At 37.4% G+C, this 20,697-nt stretch overlaps 1 protein-coding gene across 1 annotated transcript in view; it reads right to left on the bottom strand.

The window, feature by feature from the left end:
- The window catches only part of ST8SIA6 (ST8 alpha-N-acetyl-neuraminide alpha-2,8-sialyltransferase 6), a 107,887-nt gene that overhangs the window by 19,558 nt on the left and 67,632 nt on the right, over positions 1 to 20,697 (bottom strand). The window contains exon 3 of the mRNA XM_012660901.1: positions 14,555 to 14,641. Coding sequence (XP_012516355.1) covers positions 14,555 to 14,641 — 87 coding nt within the window. The remainder of the gene's footprint in view (positions 1 to 14,554; positions 14,642 to 20,697) is intronic.

The raw sequence follows: 20,697 nt of genomic DNA, 5'->3' as shown, positions 1-20,697 counted from the left end.
ATTAACATTCTGAATCTTATGAAAACAGAGTTTTGTAATTACAACGCTGAATCAGTCTTATGTGTAATTATACCAACATGCTACTCTGTGAAGCATTTCTTAAGGGAAATGTTCTCGGTATATTTTGTGTTTATGCCACTTTCTTTTACAGAAGGTCTCATCATTTCATGAACTTCAGTCCACCAAACCAAGCGCTCACTGTACGGCTCCAGTGACTGTGAGCAACGCATGGGTCTCGCGGGGCTTCATCTGTGTCTTGCACGGGTGGAGGAACAGGTAGGCAGGAGAGTTCTGCTCACGGCCATTTAACGAGCTTGGTTCCCGCACACAAAGGGGCCCGGGGTGCTCCTAGAAAGCCGGCTCACGTCTCGGGCATCCTTCCAGGACAGCTCCCACGGCTCACTGAGGAATTCATCTACTTCTTGGCTTCAGCCCCAAACTTAGCTTCTGTTGTTGTCTGGCCTCTGGGAACTGCTTTTGGCCTCTGGCTTCCTTCCAGATCTTGACTTTTCATCTCTGTCCTCAGACTCCACCCAGCAGAATCTCCAATAAGAATTATCCATTCCTACCCTGGGCTTGTCAACCCTTATTCAGTCACAGTTGAGGGCTGAATAATCTGAGGATTATTGAGGGGTGGGATATGCAAGTTTGGCTCTGCCTAGAACCAGGCTGATTCATCTTCAGGCAGTTCGGGTCACTTCTAGTTAGATCTCAGAGCACGTGATGTGCCTTGCATCTCGAAAGCGGGGGACGGGACACATACTGTTCACATAAAGGTAAGTCCTTTTCTATTGCAAATAACACACAGGAAGACTGTAACTTAGAATGTTGAAGCTTAATACTTTCCGCTCCTTGTGACCTACTTTCTATCATGAAAAGATCAAAGAAAGTTCAAATAGAACAACTTGAATAGGAAGTGCTGGTCCTTACCGAGTGCATGATCTAATCCATGTGAAATGATTGCAAAAGCAAAACTGGAGTTTATAAGTGTTTACACGTCTCCCCAAGCAGAAGATTGGAACTGAAACTATTGCAGCTTTATTGCTATGTCATGGACTTGCTGTATTTATTATAGATGTGCAGAGTTTAAACTATTTTTAGTAAAATTAATTGTAATCTAGCAAAAATGATATTAAGCTGGAAATAATAATGATGGCTACCACGTACTGAGAGCCTAACACGTAACAGACTCTGCACTGAGCATTTTACATACTGAATATTCATAAAAACTCACAGAGGCAAGTATTATCTCCATTTTACTGACAAAGAGACCAGCTGGGAGATGTGGCTTAGTCTAATAATGGTGATGATGCCACCAACACACCAACGACCAACTGTCAAAGGTAAGGGGGTGCCTTTAAGGTGTTCTAGTGGGAAATCATGCACTTCCAAGGGAGACAAAATTTTAAACAAAATTAAAGACAATGCATAACAAACGAGAAACATCCATGTTAAGACACATGGAGCCAAAAATTTAAGAAACACAAATGTGGGGTGAACTTAAAGCTATGCCCATGCTACTGAACCCAGAAACCGGACTATACTCTTCAGCCCCTCATTACTATGCTGAGCCTTGACCCATTTTCCGAACATTTAGAAAATTTGTCATTCCTCCTCCTGGAAATATTTTCCAATCATTATTTTGCATTCCATAAAACACATGGCTCCCAGATTAACCACCTCTATAAATTAAATAATCACATGCAGATGCGCGTGCAGAAAATGAAAACTCATACTTGTGACCAGGGTAAAGAAGGTGAATTTCAGGACAGTGCAGCAGCAATGGCTTCATCAGGTTGTTCAGGGAAGGCTTCCCTGGGACAGGAACAACCGATTTGAGATCTGGAAGGTTAGTACTCACTAACTAGGGAAGGTCGGGAGGCAGAAGGGGCAGCATTGTCACGGCTCTGGCTGAAGCAAGTACAGCACATTTGGTGAAATAAAAGACCAAAGCAGGAGCCAAGGGGAGTGTAGAACACAGTGAGGCCGGAGGAGAGGGGAGTCCCCGGGCAACACAGGGCCTCGTGGGAGTTTAATTTTAGTCTTCAGTACAATGAAAAAATACCAAGGGGTTGCAAATTGGTTGGAGCAGGGTAGAAACGATGGAAGTGGTGGAAATGAGTTGTGGCCAGAGTTCATAGTCCAATTTGCGTTTTTAAAAAATCCCTTTTGAAAAGCTTCTGTTCATGTTTTTTGTTCGCTTTTTGATGGGCGAAAACCTACCTAACGGGTACAATGAACACTATCTGGGTGACGGGCACACTTATAACTATGACTCAAGCATTATAAAAGTGATTCATGTAACAATAACAAAAAATTCCTCTGGCTTTTGTGCAGGAAATGAATAAGAAGGATCCAGTGAGGTGCATGGTGATCAGTGCAAAGGTAACAGAATAAGCAGAAGGCAATATCAGAGAGTGGGTATAGAAGGCTATGCTCACAACTATAATATATTAATATTTCCAGAGTTTGACCGTGTAGGGGAAGAGAAAATTTCTTTATATAAGAAGTGAAACCAAAAATAAAATCAAGATAGCATGTGAACCTATTGTGATTTTAGAATGAACTGGCTCACAATAACACTTATTTCATACTTAAGAAATAGTTTGTGTTATTAAGAATACAATGATATAAGAACTCCAGTGAGTTACAGGGATTTCAAAGGTGGGAAAATATTCCATTTCACCCCCAAAAGATCCAAAGAGAATGAAGGACTTCAAATAAATACCACCTCTTTTTAGCAACACATCGATGCCTAGATTAAAAGACAGTTGGTCCACACGACTGAAGATGCCACTGGGTACACTGGGAGAAATCCCAGCAACCCAGAGAGGAGCCATCATTCATCTGCATGATCACCAGGCTAACATCACACTGGCAGGTAGGACGGGGCGTTGATACCTATCGCTGCTTCTGGTTAATCCATGACACTAATCGTGGAGTGGAGTCTTATCTTCAAACTTCTGGCTCTTTCACAAAATGAGGAAGGTGGGATGACCCACACATTTAGAGTCAGAAGGTCAGATGTCAGTAATTGTCCCTTAATTAATCTAGCTAGATACGGAATGGAAGACACGGTGTTCAGAAAAGCCAAGAATATTCTCAGACTTCAAAAATTACAGAAGCCTCCCATCACCCTCTTGCCACCTTTCCTTTCCTCTCTTCTAGATCACTCTATTCGGCCCCTGAGTCCAAGTCTTCATTACTTCATATCTGGCCTAATGCAGGAGAGGGCTGCTTGTTGTGTCCATTCCGTACAAGACCACTGGATTAATCATTTCCGCCATGGCATGACAGAGTGGGCAATGGATACCAGACAAAATTCCAAGATTAGATATCCAGTTCCCTCATTTATTAATACTAGTGATGACACCTTGGAAAATTCACCTAAACTTTCTCTCCAAACCTCTACCTCTTTTATCTGTTAAATGGGTGAAACAAAAAGAGCCAAATTTCTTCCAGCATCAAGGTAAAGATTGTTTTGGGTACTATTAATATAACCACGACATCTATATTTAACCTTCAGTTATTCCACCCTCACTCATAAGGTGAAATCCAGATTCCTGGGGTCCCAACATGACCCTAGGAATAACGTGGCATCAACTGCCTGGAAATGTCCATTCTTCGTTCTGGGATTTTGTAAATACCCTTAAGTAGACTTATCTCCGTCCGTGCCCACCCTCCCTTGTTTGCATTCTTCCTGTTCTTCGAAGTTCAGCCTTCCTTCCTCCATGAAACCTTTACAACTCATGTCCTCCTCTGAGCATCAACAGCAATCCATGGGTTTATGCCATATATTATCTTTTACTGGGAGTTATCTATCCTTGCATATATATCATCATATACACTGAAGGTCTTAGAGAGAAAGTTATCTCATTAACACCAAGAGAAGAGAAGAACATCAAGTATGCTCAGTACCGACCAGCTACATGCATATGTATTGAATATTCAATGAAAACATGCTGATTGATTTATTTATCTTGTGGCAGGTGTATGCCAACTTGGACAACTCCTCCATTATTGTTAATACACAAGAGAAGAAGGGATACAGCTCTCTTCTGCTGCCATTATCTAAGAGATTCACCCAAGGGAGGAAGAGTAAAACTGCAGAACCTCAAGCTGGAAGTTACAGAGATACTCTCTATAACTCCTTACTTTACAGTAAGGAGAGGAATCAGGGGACCAGAGACGACTTCTGGGTCACTAGCCAGGAGCCAGCAGAGCTAAGACTAGATCCCAAAATTCCTGCTGCTTTGTCTACTTCATTCCCTGGGTGTGAGTTGTTAGGAGACCATAGATCATCTCGGTATCTTGCTTTCCTCCCCTCAGGCTTCTTCCAACCTTTTAACTCCTATAATTTTCTTCCATCTCCTTATAGAGATTTCATACTTATATTTGCATAATAACAATACTACCTCACTGGATAATATTGGTGACATCTAAACATGAATTTAATGATAAATTGGTATATCTAAATAAGGAACAAAATATGTTGGCTAGATTTGCATTTACACACCTAGATGAAGGGACCAAAGAACCCAAAAAGAGGGGCAGGAATAGAGAAAAGTGACTGGCACAGGCAGACTGTCAATAAATAGGAGTGTGTAAGGAGTGCAGTGAAAAGAGAAAAAAAAAAAAAGGAAAGGAGGAATTGGCCAAAATTAAGCAATCTTCCCAAAGGGAGGAAAGGGAATGGAAGAATCAACACTTTTAGAAAACCATATCCTCCCAAAGCAAACTAAAAATGTAAGCTGCAGAGTAGTAATCACATTTCCGGGCTTCAAAACTTACCATACAGATACAGTAATCAAGGCTGTGTGCTGCTGGCATTAAGAATAGACAGATCAGTGGAAATGCGTTGAGAGTCCAGAAATAGACCCTTACATCTATGGTAAATTGATTTTACACAAGGCTGCCAAGACAATTCATTGGAAAAATATGGTCTTTTCAACAAACGGTGCTGAGACAATTAAATATGAAGTTGGATCCCTACCTTCTACTGTATACAAAAGTTAATTCAAAATGGATCACAGACCTAAATGTAAAAGCTAAAACCGTTAACTCTTTAAAGAAGATATAGGAGTAAATCATGATCTTAGGTCAAGGAATGGTTTCTTAAGATACAACAGCAATAGCACAAACAGCAAAAGAAAAATAAATAAATTGGACTCCATCAAAATTTTAAAGTTTTGTGCTTTAAAATACACTGTCAAGAAATGTAAAACGCAACCCATAGCATGGGATAAAATATGGAACCAATTTAGGAAAAAAAAAAAAGAATGGGATAAAATATTTGCAAATCATATATCTGTTAAACAAAATATATAAAGAACACTAATAACTTGACAATAAAATGACAAACGGTCCAATTTAAAAATGAGCAAAAGATTAGAACAGAATCTCTCTGAAGAAGATATAAAAATGGCCAATAAGCACATGAAAAGATACTCAGCATTATTAATCACTAGGGAAATAGTAATCAAAACCACAATGAGATACCAACCATGTCACACCCACTAGGATGATTATAAATTTTTAAAAAGATAATAACAAATGTTGCTGAGAATCCAGAGAAATGAGAACCTTTATACACGGCTGTTGGGAAGGTAAAATGGTGCAGCCACTTTGGAAAACAGTTTGGCAGTTCCTCAAAAATGTTAAACATAAAGTTACCATATAACCCAGTAATTCCAGTCCTAGGAGTATACCAACAGAAATGAAAACATACACTCACACAAAACCACAAATGTTCGTAGAAACATTACTCATAATAATGAAAGTAGAAACAAACCAAATGTTCACCAACTAATGAATGATAAACAAAGTATGGCATAACCATATAATAGATATTATTCAACAATATCAAGGAATGAAATACTGATACAAGTTACAATGAATGAATCTTAAAAACATTGTGTTAAGTAAAAGAAGCCAGTAATTAAAGACCACATATTGTATAATTCCATATATACGAAATGTCCAGAATAGACAAATCCATAGAGATAGAAGATTATTGGTTGCTTAGAGCTAGGAGGAGAAAGAGGTTACTGCCAATGGGTATTTTTTGGGGATAATAAAAATATTGTGGAATTAGAAGTCATGGTTGTACAACTCCATGAATATACTAAAAACCACTGTGCACACTTTAAAGGGTAAAATTTTATGATACATAAATTAGGTATTGATAAATATCTGAATAATGGAGAAAGGACAGAGATAATTTCAGACATAAAGCATCATCTAGATCTTTGGATTCAGATAGATATGGGTTTAAAAAATAGACTTTTGGTAAATCAGGTTTTTTCCTGTCTTCCTTCCTCTTTTTTCTATGCTGAGTCTAAGATGCTAGTGGGGAATCCAAGAGCAATTGTCTAGAAGACAGGTAGACTAACTTGTTTAGGCTTCAGTTTACTCATCTGTAAAATGGGCATTATAATATGGGACTCACAAGTTGCAGATTAAATGAGATCATTTATTTCAATGTGCCAAGCACTGGGGCTGGCATGCAGTAGGCACTCAATAAGTGTTCGTTTGTCTCCTTTCCTTCTAGAGCCAGTCCATTAATCACTCACATCTTAAAATGAATTAGTACATCACCTGTCAGCACAGACTCTGGAATTTTGAGGAAGGATGAGGAAGGGGACATTTGGAGAACATGCAAACTTGGCATGGCCTGGTGACCCTGGGCCCCAGAGCCTACATTGCACTGAGAAGCAAGAGAAAGGGGAAGAAGGAGCTGGGAAAATTCACAGAAGATTTCGTAAAAAGGCAGGTGGAAGAAACCCAGGTACCTGACAGAGCTGATGTTCAATACATTTGGAAATATATACGAAACATACGATGAATGAATGGACACTTCACATACTTTGCCATTTTGCTGCGGGTTCATCCTACCTATACTTCAATCCACTCCATGTTCTGCTTGATAACCTGGCAGCCACGGAAAAGTCCAAGAGGGTTATGTGATCCAGTGTCCAATATGGGATCAACACAAGTTTCAGGTTAAAGAGAGAGAATGAATAAATATCCCAAGAAATTAAAATCATCATGTTGAAGAGATGTCTACATGCCCATGTTCATTGCAGCGTTACTCACAACCACCAAGATACAGAGTCAATGTAAGTGGCCATCAATGGACGAATGGATAAAGAACATGTGCTATATATACACACAAGGGAATACTGTACAGCCTTAAAAAGGAAGGAAGTTCTGTCACTTGTAATGATATGGAAGAACATGCAGAACATGTTAAATGAAGCAAGCCAGGCACAGAAAGACAAATACTGCATGATCTCACTTATACGTGGAATCCAAAAAAGTCAAACACAAAAGGAGAGAGTAGAGGCTGAGGGAAATGGAGAGATGTTGGTCAAAGGATGCAAAGTTTCAGCTAGGCAAGAGGAGTAAGTTTTCAAGATCTATTGGACAGCGTGGTGACCACAGTTAATAATGTATTGTATATTTCAAAATTGCTAAAATAGTAGATTTTAAATGTTCTCACTACCTAAAAATGTTAAGTATGTCAGATGATGAATAGCTGGATATAATCACTCCACAATGTATGCATATATCAAAACATCACATTGTACCCTATAAATATATACAATTATTATTTGTCAATTAAAAACAAAAATTTGAATTAAAAAATAATTAAAACTTTAAGGAAAAAAGACCAAATTCAATCAGCAACTCTGATGTCTGAGTTTTTCCCTTATTAACTAATGTATACACTGCTATTTTTAATTTTATGAAAGGTCAGCTCACATATTTGAGTAGAATGTAAGAACAAAACCGAGGTAACATAAAATATAAAATAATATGTTTATTAAAAAAATAATATGCTTATCAAAGCAAAGGACAGGAAGTCAATTGAAATGTAAACTCAGAAGTGAAGGAGCAATGTTGAACACTGGAGAAAGATCTATCTACTGGGTTGTTGTGCCAGTGTAAATAACATAATGTACCAATGAAGACAATGCAAGCAATGTTATACAGAGAAGAGGATTTGAATGACAGTGCAGCCTAGAAGGGGGCTTATCTGATGTGAGAGTACAAAGAAATATAGTTATTATTGAGTACAACTTGGGAGGTAAATTCGAAATAGAATTTAGAAGACCAGTGAACCCCACGTGGGTTTGATACATTTTTATGGCAAAGTTTATATTCTGAAGACTAAGAAGAGGAACTAGTCCCTAAATGTACAAGAGCAAGTGTCTATTATTAAATACAGCAGAAATAATGACATGGTGTGGTTTCTGTTGCTTTTCTAAATGCACAGGCATGCTGGATGGCATGACAAATAGAAGATGATACGACAGGATATTAAAGATAAAAAATGATCTTGATGCAGAGGAAACAAAAGCAGCTTTTTCAATCTGACAACTGACCCAAAACACCTATCATAAAGTACACACATCTTCTTAAATTAAAAAGAAATAAAATATGTATTGCTTTCAGCTGTCATCATAGTCATCCTATATGAAATGGAAACATTTAAAAGGGACAGAAAGAAGAACAGTGGCTCGGAAAAATGGATATGGTTTTGTATAATCAAAAGCAGCTCCTAGAGATGATTTTTGCTTTTCTACAAGAAATCTGTGCTACAGAACAAAATGCCTGGAACACAATAATGTTCAATAAATGTTGACTGAATGAAAAAGTGTAACCTTACAAAATGCTAACCCAAATCAAACCATACTATTGCTTTTGGAGAACGAACTCAGAAGATAACTGAAAACTTTGTTGGTAAAACTAAGTTTGGTTGCCCAGTTCTATGATTTCGTGCAAAATATTAACTTACCTATTTATTTGCAGAATTTATATCCTTCCACAAAGCTAAATCATTAAATGACACTGTCTGAACAATGTAAACATCATATAGATTAAAAAATTAAAGTATGTGATAAGGTAGGTAAGTTTATTTTGTTTAACACTGTATTTTTTCCAAAGACCTCAACTAAAAATGAAAATAACATAATGGCTGTTATTTTAGAAATGTCAATGAATCTATGAATACAACATTGAAGTCTTTTCTTGCATATCCAACACAAGAAAGACAAAGGAATAACTCTCAAGAAATTTTAATTTAATCAAACCTGAGGGGATAATTTCAGATTTAATAAAATTGCTACCATGTAATAGTTATCTGTAACAAAGCAATCAGGCACAAAATACCTGTTTTACAAGTCGTTTGAAAGGTATTTCATTTCCATTAGTCTTAACTGTGTGCATTTACATAATGGCACTGTTTTCTGCCTCTAAGTTTTCAGTAAATATATGGTTGATAATATTCAGTCATCTTGGACGCCAACTCACCTCTTTGAAACATGAGGATGTCTAAAAAAATCAAATGGTATTAGTGGCTCCAAAAGAAACTGAAAAACAAAATAATAGTGTGTGTATTTCTTGGGGAAAAAGTGAAAGTAAAATGGAAATTAAGCACTGTTGCTGTGTACCTATTAGTTTTCCATAATTGGTCACACAAATGAATACAGTTCTTTTAACTTAGAAAATCATTCAAGAATGCTAATGCAGTAATTACCATGCAAGTTACCTAGGGAATCTAAGACTAATTACTGAAGCTCAAAGATCTTCTGCTGGGATAAAACCTGTTTGCCAGAAGTTTCTAGAGCTTTACAAAGGAGAGAAGAACAGAGGGTGTCTCATATCATGTTTAATTTAAATTTAAGCATCTCTATGTTAATCTCAAATATCTGAGTTTCATGCTCAAGAAAATGGTTATCCATCAGTTTCAAAATCAAGAGAGTGAGAATGTGAAAAACAATAATTTCATAGACTGAAATCCAGGTAGATTTTCCACAAATTATTCTGTGTATTAGCTTGTGCTTAGTAAAAAAAAATAAACTCTAATGGGAGAATAAATAAATGGTTTTAAAAGCAGATAAGGCAGACACCTCAACATTGTTGACTTTGTACAACTACATGTAAATGAAATTAGATGCCAAGAAAAAAACAGGAGGCGGGACATCTTCCACTCTTACTTAAATCTCTCTGTAACTAAGTTCAACCGAAACTTAGACTGTCTGGAGGACAGGGATGGGTAAATCTGAGCCAGACAGACACCTATGCTTATGATAACCATGCCAACATGGAAGGTGAAACAAGAAGTCAAGTCCCAAAGCAAACAGAGTCTCAGGGGCAGAAAAGTCCTTAGAAATACATTAGTCCATTTGGAAGGTCCTAGACTCCTTGAGAAACTGATGAAAGTTATGGATTCTTTCCCCAGAAACATGTACAAAATTTCACATACAGTTTCAAGGGTTTTTGGAACCCACTGGCATAGACTTCAGATGAAGAACCCTTCCAGTTAAGCCTCTCATGCTTCCAGGTAAAGGCTAAGAGAAGCTGACTATTCAAATTCCAGGCTACACAGTTCTCAGACCCACAATTAAGTGTGAAATAAATAAAAGCTTAGGAATCTATAAAAAGAGGATAAACTCCATTATAGCACACCTACACATACAAAATTGGTCAGAAGATATACTTGGAGGGACCCTATTTCTTGCATAAGCCAACTTTAAATTGCAGTTGCTTTTCTCTGGGGGAAGAAAGTCCATTTTCTCTTAGCATTTAGATTTTTCCCAGACCAAGGAAAGGTCTTCCGTATCCACTTGTCCCCAAAGTCAGCTGAAATGCATACTGTCCAAGATGGGCTTATCTTCTCAAAAGCAATTTCCCCTTGAAACCTTTCAGTTTGTCAGTAGCACCATGATTATCCCAATCAACCAGACCCAAAATTTCTCATTTGACTTTATTTTTCTTCTCTTTGACTTAGAGAACTGGGAAGTCAACAAGCAATCAGGTCCTATCACATCTTCAGTCATGCAGCTATTTATTGGGTAACATCTGTGTGACAGGCACTCGAAATACAGAGATAAATAAGACATGCCACACCCCCAGAGAGCTCATAGGCAAGTCTCACCCTTGATATTTTCATAGGTACCATTGATTTTGCAGGTGCTCACTATCCTGTGCTCACTTTTCTTACTGCTAACTACTAACTGCTGTGGCTCCTTTAAACTACTTACTCCCTCCTAACACTCTAGCCTACTCACAACATTATGCTGACTGAAACAAAAAATTCACCTTGTAATTCCTTTGCTAGCAATATCCTTATTGGACTCCCAGTGTCTACAGAGTGTCTGTGGACTTTACTCTGATAAGCAGAGCCCTGTGCATCATCAGACCCTCCCTTGTCTACCTAAAATTATCCCCTTTATTTCAAGCACCTTGTATTTCAAGTTCATTGCTTCAGCCCAGCTAGCCTTGAACTTTACTGGCCTTAATTCCTGGCCCCATCACCCCAAAATTGATCTCTCCCTCCCTTTCCACCTGTAGCCACCAGACAGAGCTACAGCTCAAGTCCTACCTCTTTCCGCAAAATGTTTCAAAAAATTACATCCCACAGTGATCTTGCATTAATATATCACAGTATTTGTTAAATCACTCATTCTGACATTCAATCATAAATATTCATACTTTTATTTCTTGTCTCTCAAAACGGACTATAAATTCTTTGAGGTCAGTAAGACAACCTTGCGTTTTCTTGTTTACTTTCATGTATCCATTTATCTAATATATATTTATCAAGGCCCTATTATATGCCCAGCATCACACTGGGCACTAAAGAGGTCTAAAGTGCTTTGACTTAGTAAACTCTACACAAATTTATTGATGAATAGAATTTACCCTTTTTGCTTGCAAGGAACATATTTATTTAATAAAAATAAGTTTTAAGCTTACTATTAGATCATTTGACCATAAGAGTCCCATAATTTTCAAATAGTCCCTAGGTGTCAACTATTAGAAGTTTCAACAATCAGATTTCAGGATGCAGATGGGTTTAGAATATATTCACTTGTTCATATTATTTAGAATTTAATGCAACTTTTGTAATTGCTACTAAAAAAAAAATTATCACATTTTTAGGCTCACATTTTACTTTTCTTCAATTTGGTACAAAATGCTCTAAATAAATCAAATGAAAACGATTTAGCTATTTGACATCAATAATTACAGGGGACATATTTATGTTACCAGCTTTATACATAAGCCAGAGATGACTCAGATTTGGCCCAGCTATATTAGTAAAAATTTAGGAAAGTAGATGATTTGTTATAATTTAATTGCACAGACTTCTGTTGTGGGTTTATATAATTTAGTTTACAAATATGCCCATAAAAAGAACATTATGGAATAATAAATATTCAAGTAAATAAACAAATATCATCATGCCTGTTCTCTTCAAAGACAACAAATAATAAGTATTATATCCCCAGATGTTTATTTAAATTGGCCCTGAAGGGATGGATAGGCCATTGGGTAATCATCATAGTTACGGATGCATTTTTTAATACCAAGATGGTACTATGGAAAGAATGGCTGTACTGTCCTTGGACCATCCATCTATACAGCTTTTCTGTCCATCATAATCTGCAGCAATGACTCTCATGCAGCTCTGGATTTGAAGAGACTGCTGATTTTTGATGAAGAAGAAAGAGGAAGGGGAGGAGGAGGAGAAGAAGAAGGAGGAACGAAAGAAAAAAAAAACCTTTATAGAGAATATATTCTAAAAATTGATCCAGACATTGCGTGTGAAAACTTGCAGAGATAACTTTAGGCTCTGAATAAGGTTACCTTCCCCCAGGAGGATTTACTTTCATTTCTATCAGGGATCCAAGCTAAGGGCAGATCTAAATTCAACTCAGGATGGAAACGATTCAAATTTGGGCTTCAGTTCTTTTGAGCATTGACTTTTCCAGGAATTGCTGGAAGCTCTGCTCAGCTTCTCTGCCTTTCAGCCATACTTTTGCATTCATGTTTGGCAAGTTCCAGGAAAAAGCAGCCCCAAAGGTTGGGCTCCCCTCCCTTGGTTTCTCTCTTCCTCCTGATTTTAGTCCTATAAATTCTCCCTGCCTCAGGTAGCTCTCCAAGGCCCTCAAACAGGTGTATAGTAGACTTTGCACTATTCTCAAGAAGCTTGGTTTCAATCAACTCAGCCAGAAGCAAAATCTCCTCTACTTCTACTTTCATTAGTGCTCTCACTACGTGTCTATCTTTGCAGCTAATTATTGTGGATTGATCCTTAGTAGCTCAATACCTCAAACTCTCCCCCTTCCTTTTGTGCCTATTCAGCATATGTAGAAAGTTCTCTCAAAGTCTCAAAGACTCTGTTGCCACTTCTTTAGGTTACAATTGTCTCCCTGCCACCAGGATCTCTCAAATCCAGTCTGGAGTAGAGCTGTGTAGCATAAAATATCCTGGAAATGAAATAGGTAAACAGGAATCCCCTTTTCAGCCTCTCACCCTGAAATGCCAGGGAGGAAAGATGCTTAATGGTACCCTACAGGAAGTCATGCCATCCATGTGTCCACCCAGTGGCAGGAAGATATCCACTCTTAGCTTTGACCCAATCGGGAAGCTACTCTTTCACCCATCAGGGCTGACCAGCGCCCTCTGATACTGTCAGCAGAATCAAAGGCAGCCGGGCCAACGATACCAGTGTATACCGACTGAAGGAGGAACAGGAGGAGCCACAGCATGATGCAGACAAGAAGGGTTACCTTCCCGCAAGAAAGAGCTCCAGGCAGCAGATATTTCTGAGAGTATATTAGGGGAAAGCAAAGTCTCTTTAGTAAGATTTTTAAAAGATCTGATGTTTAAAGTAAACATTAATAATATAAACAAGTAAAGAGAAAGACACATTTGGCACAAGACAAAGACAGTGTGGGATATATAGCAAAGAATAAGAATGTGAGCGAAAAAAAAAAAAAATCCCCCAAAACAAAAAATGAAAGCCAACAAATAAAAAACAGAGCAACCTAGACCAAGAAAGCACAGAGACAGCTGACCTAGCTCTGTGGTATATGGAGGGATTGCGGGCAGAGCTACCAGATAAGTATCGATGCTCCCCTGCATCATATTGTTTTAGCAAAATTTATTTCTGTCTGGATGGGTTTCAAGTTCTCCAGGCACGACGGACAGCTCTAGAATGGTCAACTGAGAACCTGGTTTTGCCAGGTTGATGTCTCCTCCCTCGGTTATTATTACAACAACTCATGTCCCTGAATGTCACTTGTGTTAAAAAAAAGCTAATGAGGCAAAACTAGGAGAGAACATGCAGAAAAACAAAACAGTTTTGATTCTAAAGTGATGGGATTATAGATTATGTTTTCCAAACATACCCTAACGCTATTACCTTGTATTTACAAAATAAATAAATAAATGCTAAATATAAAATGGTAGAAAGAAGAGACAACATCTTCTAAAATGTAACAAAAGACATAATAAAAAACCTTCTTTTGAATGTGGGATTTTTGTAATTAGTTCCAGTAACATAATTACAAATTTCTGTATGAAAGATGGGGACATAGTGCCATGTGCCTCTTGAGAGGGTCTTAGAATTCAATCATTTTGATTGCTGGCTAGTCAGTTCTATCTTTCCTTTTAACAACATGTTGCCTATTTTTTCCCAAAAAGCAAATGAACAAAACATTTTTAAATTCCATATTATTTATAAAAAAATAATTTTTACCTAAAATTTGCGTATTCTTCTGCTTGTCGTTTCCATGGACAGCTCTGTATGTTTGCGATAATGTGAAGGTAGTCATTTTCCGAATACCTAAAAGTTAAATGTCAATGGAATTAGAAAATAACGATCTCACATATAAGTCTTCTAGGAGGATTATTTTTATAATCTACTCATTTTAGTCCTCTAAATCTCTTCTGAAATAAGGTGAAGTAGACACAATTAAAATCATATTCATTTCAAAATACCTAGGAAAATACAATTTGCAAATAATCATGTTGTTGGTTTAGGTATGTATAATTTGCACATATCATAAGCCAAGTACAGTATTAAAACCATGATAGCATACCAACTCACATATGTATCTTATGGGCATTTCACCTTAGCTTTAACTCCTTGACTAATAAATATGTTCTTTATAGATGTTTATCATAAATACACAGTCACTTTTTTCAGACTCTAAGTTCACAGATTTACCTTGAGATGTATAGATAAAATGTCCACAAAATAACCATGTTAAGTTGTAATTTTGAACAGTACATAAAAAACCAGATTGGGGTCCTGTTCAGTGCTTCTCAAATTGTACCTCTGTGACTATAAATTTTTATATCAATATACACTTCTCTTAGCCCTTCAGTGCCCAATAGATCTCCTTCTATGTGAAACTTCATCATTAAGTATTAATTCCTTAAGCACAGAATACACTTCGGTCTTCAAGCATTCTCATTTGAAATGCAAATATCCCTTTGAATGAGAAAACCTTTACATTTTCTTTCAATTAATATCTTAGTCATTAGTTGCCAGCTATTAGAGATTAAAGCTCTACCACAATGACAGAGTATATGTTGGTGAAGGGATAGGGGAGGGAGCGGGCAATAAAGAGCTTTGTCAGGAAAAATTATACCCCTACCCACATGTGGTACAATGCAGATTCTCCCAAGTTCATTTCTGAAGGGCAGTATTTCTTATAGGCAGGGAATGTAGTCAACCAAGCAACACCTTTGCCCATGAAATCTACCTTCCTCTTGGGTTTCTCTTCCTTCGATGATGCTACCAACATGAGTCAAAAACACATCAGGGGTTGCCTGGGATGGCGTTAACATGTGGGTTTTTGTCGGGGAGACAGATGGATTACAAAAGAGCATGAGAGAACTTTTGGGGGTGAGGAACATGTTCATAATCTTGATTATAGTGATGGTGTGTGTGTGTGTGTGTGTGTGTGTGTGTGTGTGTGTGTGTGTGTATTAAGACTCTTCAAACTGTACAGTTAAGTTGGAGTTTATGGAACATCACTCACTCCTCAAAAGGAACTTTAAAAAATGTTCATTATTAGACTAAACATTATATTTTCCATGATGGTATAACTATGATAATATGCACTATGTATCAACCATTATTAAAGAGCAAATATCTAAAATTTGAAATTCGATTTACTGTGAACTTAGAGCACATTTAAATTGGTAATGCTTTTTAAAGAGTTCCTTGGATAGCTAGTAAGTTGTTACTTTCTGTGAGCTCTCAGAGGGCTTTGACGAATATTTCTATACTAGCCTTTCCCACACTGAATTTAATTTTGAGTTTACATGTTGGTTTCCGACTGTCTCTCTTCCCCTTAGGACATTGAGGACAGACCATTTCTAGCCACGCCATCCCTAGGACATACTGATTGTTCTTGTTAACTGAGGAAATGCATATTTAAATATACATATGAAGTATAACGAGGCCATAAACTACTCTGAATAAACTCAAAGCAACATTTCCTTATTCCATGGATTATGGCTTCTATGTAATAACTTTCCCCAGTATTGACTTCCACTGACTTTTCCTATCCACAAATCTCCCTGTATGAAAGTCCAGCCCTCCTTCGATGTATTGTCTGAAAATTCTCACATTAGAGCTCAATAGCTAGTCAACTCCGTCAGTTCACCAACTCATCCTTCCTAATTTCCCATTTCTTAGCATGAAAGGGGGCATGACTATACGTGTGTGCCCTGTTAAACTTGTATACTTTTTGTCATGAGTGACCCCATATATGACTGTGCCTATCTTCTTCTTTAAACTCCCTCAATAATAATCAATGTAGAATTTGCTATAGAGTTCACACAGGAAACAGAGGAAGGGGTTATGTTGCTGCATAGTAGATGTCTAACCTCTGCAACTTAAAAACAAAGCATTCAGTGAAGCCCTTTCTCTTTCTGGCTGATTTGTGGACTTGGGAGTAATCTCTATTCTCAACCCTTTTTGTTGGCATAGGGAGGGTGTGGGGATTCTCTCTTCCCTTCCTCTATACTTTCTCTCATTAGTATGCTAGAGCTAGCTTCACCCAAACTCGTGGGAGTTGACTGTTAAATTTTCCGGAATGTTGTGAACAAGTTGTTAAGCCACTGGTAGCTTTGAAATGGGAGTGTTCACACTGTAGGAATTGGCAAATGTGACACATCAGGGCTCTCTGCCTCCCCTCTCCACCCAAGCTAGTTGTTAAACATGAACGAGTTCACCACTGTTCCTATACTTCTCCATCACAACTGTGCAACCTGTTGGCCTGGCTCCTACTCATTCACTATCCCCATAGTTTGAGCCTCACTGAGGCCTGCCGAGAAGGCCAGGCAAGACTTTGCTGCCACACCTAACTCATCAAGCAAGACTGATCTAGAGTGGTCCAAAACCTGGGTTAAACAAAACTATCACAGAAGATCCAAACAGCAATTACTGTTTAATTGGGAAATTAATGGTGACTTTATTTTTGACCAAGATGTTGTGCAATTGCTCGAGTACATTCTACTTTTACTTTAGCTTCCTTGAAAAGCAGAGTTTATGCCATTTTGAAATCATTCTTGGCTGTATATTAAGCTTAGCCTGGAACATTAAAATTGCCATCCATTGCAAATTAGAATAAAAGTCCATTGTAAAATACATATAGTTTTTAAAGCATTTTGTTTTAAACTTTTCCCAATAAATTGTAGCTGGCTCCAATTTAATTTAATATTGAAAAATGCCAATCACAATGTTTCTAATCCTATCAATGAGTTAGCTGTATAAAATGGCTTTTGACTTTATAGTTACTGATATGTAAAACCAAGTGAACAATTATAGCAAACCTATCTATTACATAATAAAAGAAGAGCTACTTCTGGCCATTTTACAATCAGAAGACAGTACTCAAACTATTTATTCCCTGAAATTACTGTGTTCAAAGAATTATTTTTATGTCCAGTCTAGAAATGAAGCATGATCTTCTAATGTTATAAAGGTGAAGGCTAAAGAATGGGGATATCAAAGGGATTTTTCCCATAAATCCTTGCCCTTTTCTACTGAAAAATAAATCACCAACCAGCTTTTTTCGAAAATTAAGATTGCCAGAGTACCATCATGATTATAATGTGGAAGCATGGTTGCAGCAGAAAACCATTTGAGAAGGAAAAACCACACGTGTGCTCCAAGTGTGGGCCAATTTGAGGAATAAATGTGTCTCTGCAAAAGCTGCTTGTTAAGTCCAATGTTCTAAATCTTATCAGACTTTCTGCACACTTACATGTATCGTTGGTTTTCAGTTTACAAAGCACAAAATCTTGGGAGGCAACTCTGCTTATGACATTACTTTCATTTTTCTGGATGATAAAACTAAAAGTTCTGGGAAGATAAACAGCTTTTTCAATATTGTATTGTTAGTGGATGAGCTAAGAATTAAACTCATGTCTTTTGATTCACATTCTGCCTCTTTCCAATATATCATGCTGCATCTCATCTATTTTCATAATGAAACTGAAAATTAATCCCATCAGAAACATTTTCTGGTCCCAAGATGTACAATAAATCACACTGAATAATGCAGCAAGTTATGTTCAAAAGAATAAATAATGTCTATTTAAATCATTAATTATTAGTAATTCTCAAAATGAGACACAAATTATAAATAACATACTAAATGATAATAAATGGCGTGTTAAAATTTTAAATATTTTTCTGGAAATGTCTCTTTGAAAATGAAGATCCACATGCTGTGACTAGTCTTATCGCAATTAAGATATAAATAGGGATTTTTAAGTGCTATAATTTATGGTTAATTAATTTAATCATTAAATATTTACAGTAGTTCTCCTTTTATCCATGGTTTCATTTCTTTAGTTTCTGTTACCAGTGGTGAGCCATGGTCCAAAAATATTAAATGGAAAATTCCAGAAATAAACAATTCGTAAGTTTTAAACTGTGCACTGTTCTGAGCAGTGTGGTGAAATGTCACATTGTCTCACTCCACCTTGCCAAGGATGTGAGTCATCCCTTTGTCCAGCATATCCACATTTTCTACTACCCACTTACTAGTCTCTTAGTAGCCATCTCAGTTATCAGATCGAAAAAACAGTGTATAGATAGGGATTTGTACTATCCACGGTTTCAGGCATCCACTGGGGGTCTTGAAACATATCCCCTATGGATAAGGTGGGACTACTGCATTGGGTGCTTATTAGGTGCTTAATGGTTATCTTGGGGATATTTATTTATTAGTCCCATTTAAGCAGCTGAGATACTGATGTAGTTTCCTGTAACATCTCTTCACAGTGAAAGCCAATCTTTTCTTATCCATTTAGATGGGTGGGAACAACCCAGTCATATTCAGTCAATAGTTTCCTGAGTGATTCTCTGTATAGATCAAAAAGTCTTTTGCAGCTAGTTTCCACCAATCCCCTGAAGAGCTTAGCTCTAGGTGAAAATAAAAGCTGCAAATGCATACAGTGCTACGAGATTTTCAGTGAATATAGCCAATCATTTCCACTGGGTAAAATTTTTTAAAGGAATGGCTAATGAGTGGATGAAAGCTTAACAAAGAGAAGAGTGTGGCAGGTAGACTGAGTTGAACTATGCAGTAGTACCAACATTTCATCCACTAAAAGTAGAAGACTTTACATTGTTTTCAACTGTGAATGATGGTAACTTCTAATTACAATGCCATGGGTATTGTCAATTGGCATGGGAGAAAGGGATCTGAAACATTTATTCTCTCCTTATCTTTTAATGTTCCTCAGATAAGTTAAATAAATATTACAAAGCAACTTCATAGATTAACTCCAGAAGATGCCAATAATACTTCTTCCCAGCCTCAATGAAACCTCCAAAATGCTATACTGTATTATTTGAAAAAGCCAAGCACTGATTTTAAAAAGTGGGGGGATACTTTCTCTATCCTAGAAAAATTAACTTTGGAGTACTGGTATTAACTATATACTAAAGTATATTAACTATATACTGCTGTGAGCAGTGACTAACCTTAGCCAATCAAGAGGAAATGGTGCATCTACATGATTTATGAAGCAATGATGTGGTACAGGAAAGGCTACACAGATTGGCGGTGCACACTAGGGCTGACAACATGGTATAGTAGGAGAGCTGTTACCACTCCAAGTCTGCACATGACCCAGAAAGAGCTGTAGTTACAGGTGAAGAGGAGGGCTGCTGGGCAGGGGCTATGGCCTTTGGTAGAAGACGCCGTCATCCCTAACCCCAGCCCCCAGAGAGGATCCAGAGGGATAAATCCCCCAAACTCTCGCTCATCCCACCTTCTACTCTCCTGCCAATGACTCTCAAAGGCTGAGCCTAACCAGAAGCCAAAGGGTAAGAGAGTCCAACTGATGTAGTCCAAGGAAGTCAACCTCCAGGAGCACAGGGCAAGCAGGAAAAGAGTGGAGAATAGATGTCGATGGTCAGCTAAGAATACCTGGCACAAATGGAAATCTATTTGTGACGCTATTTCTCACCATTATTTTGGGGTAACTCAATTTTACGTCAGTGGACTAGTTTGATGCAATGCCCAAATCAAGCAGTACCTTGCAGCAAAACACACAATATAACTTTCAGTATCTTCAAGCTTCTTTCTCACAAATATCTGCAACATGCAAATACATCACCAGGATAGAAAGAATGAATAAACAAAGAATGAATCTGATATTTAAGATTTTCATATTTCTTTTTGCAATATGATCACTATAACATGTCTAAAGCTGAAAAAACGATGACCTACTTTTCAAGTTTATAGAAAGAGATCTCCAGACATATAAGAGGATATCTAGAGGTGAAAGTGACAATTTAGTGATCTCATACCATCAATTTTTATAAATAAGATCCTCTATATCACAAAGAATATGAAATAACCAATA

The sequence above is a fragment of the Propithecus coquereli genome, unplaced genomic scaffold (assembly GCF_000956105.1).
Source record: "Propithecus coquereli isolate 6110/MARCELLA unplaced genomic scaffold, Pcoq_1.0 Scaffold69, whole genome shotgun sequence".
Taxonomy (NCBI): Eukaryota; Metazoa; Chordata; class Mammalia; order Primates; family Indriidae; genus Propithecus; species Propithecus coquereli.
Note: the sequence above shows the minus strand (reverse complement) of the source record. Positions and strands in the feature narration are given on the sequence as shown.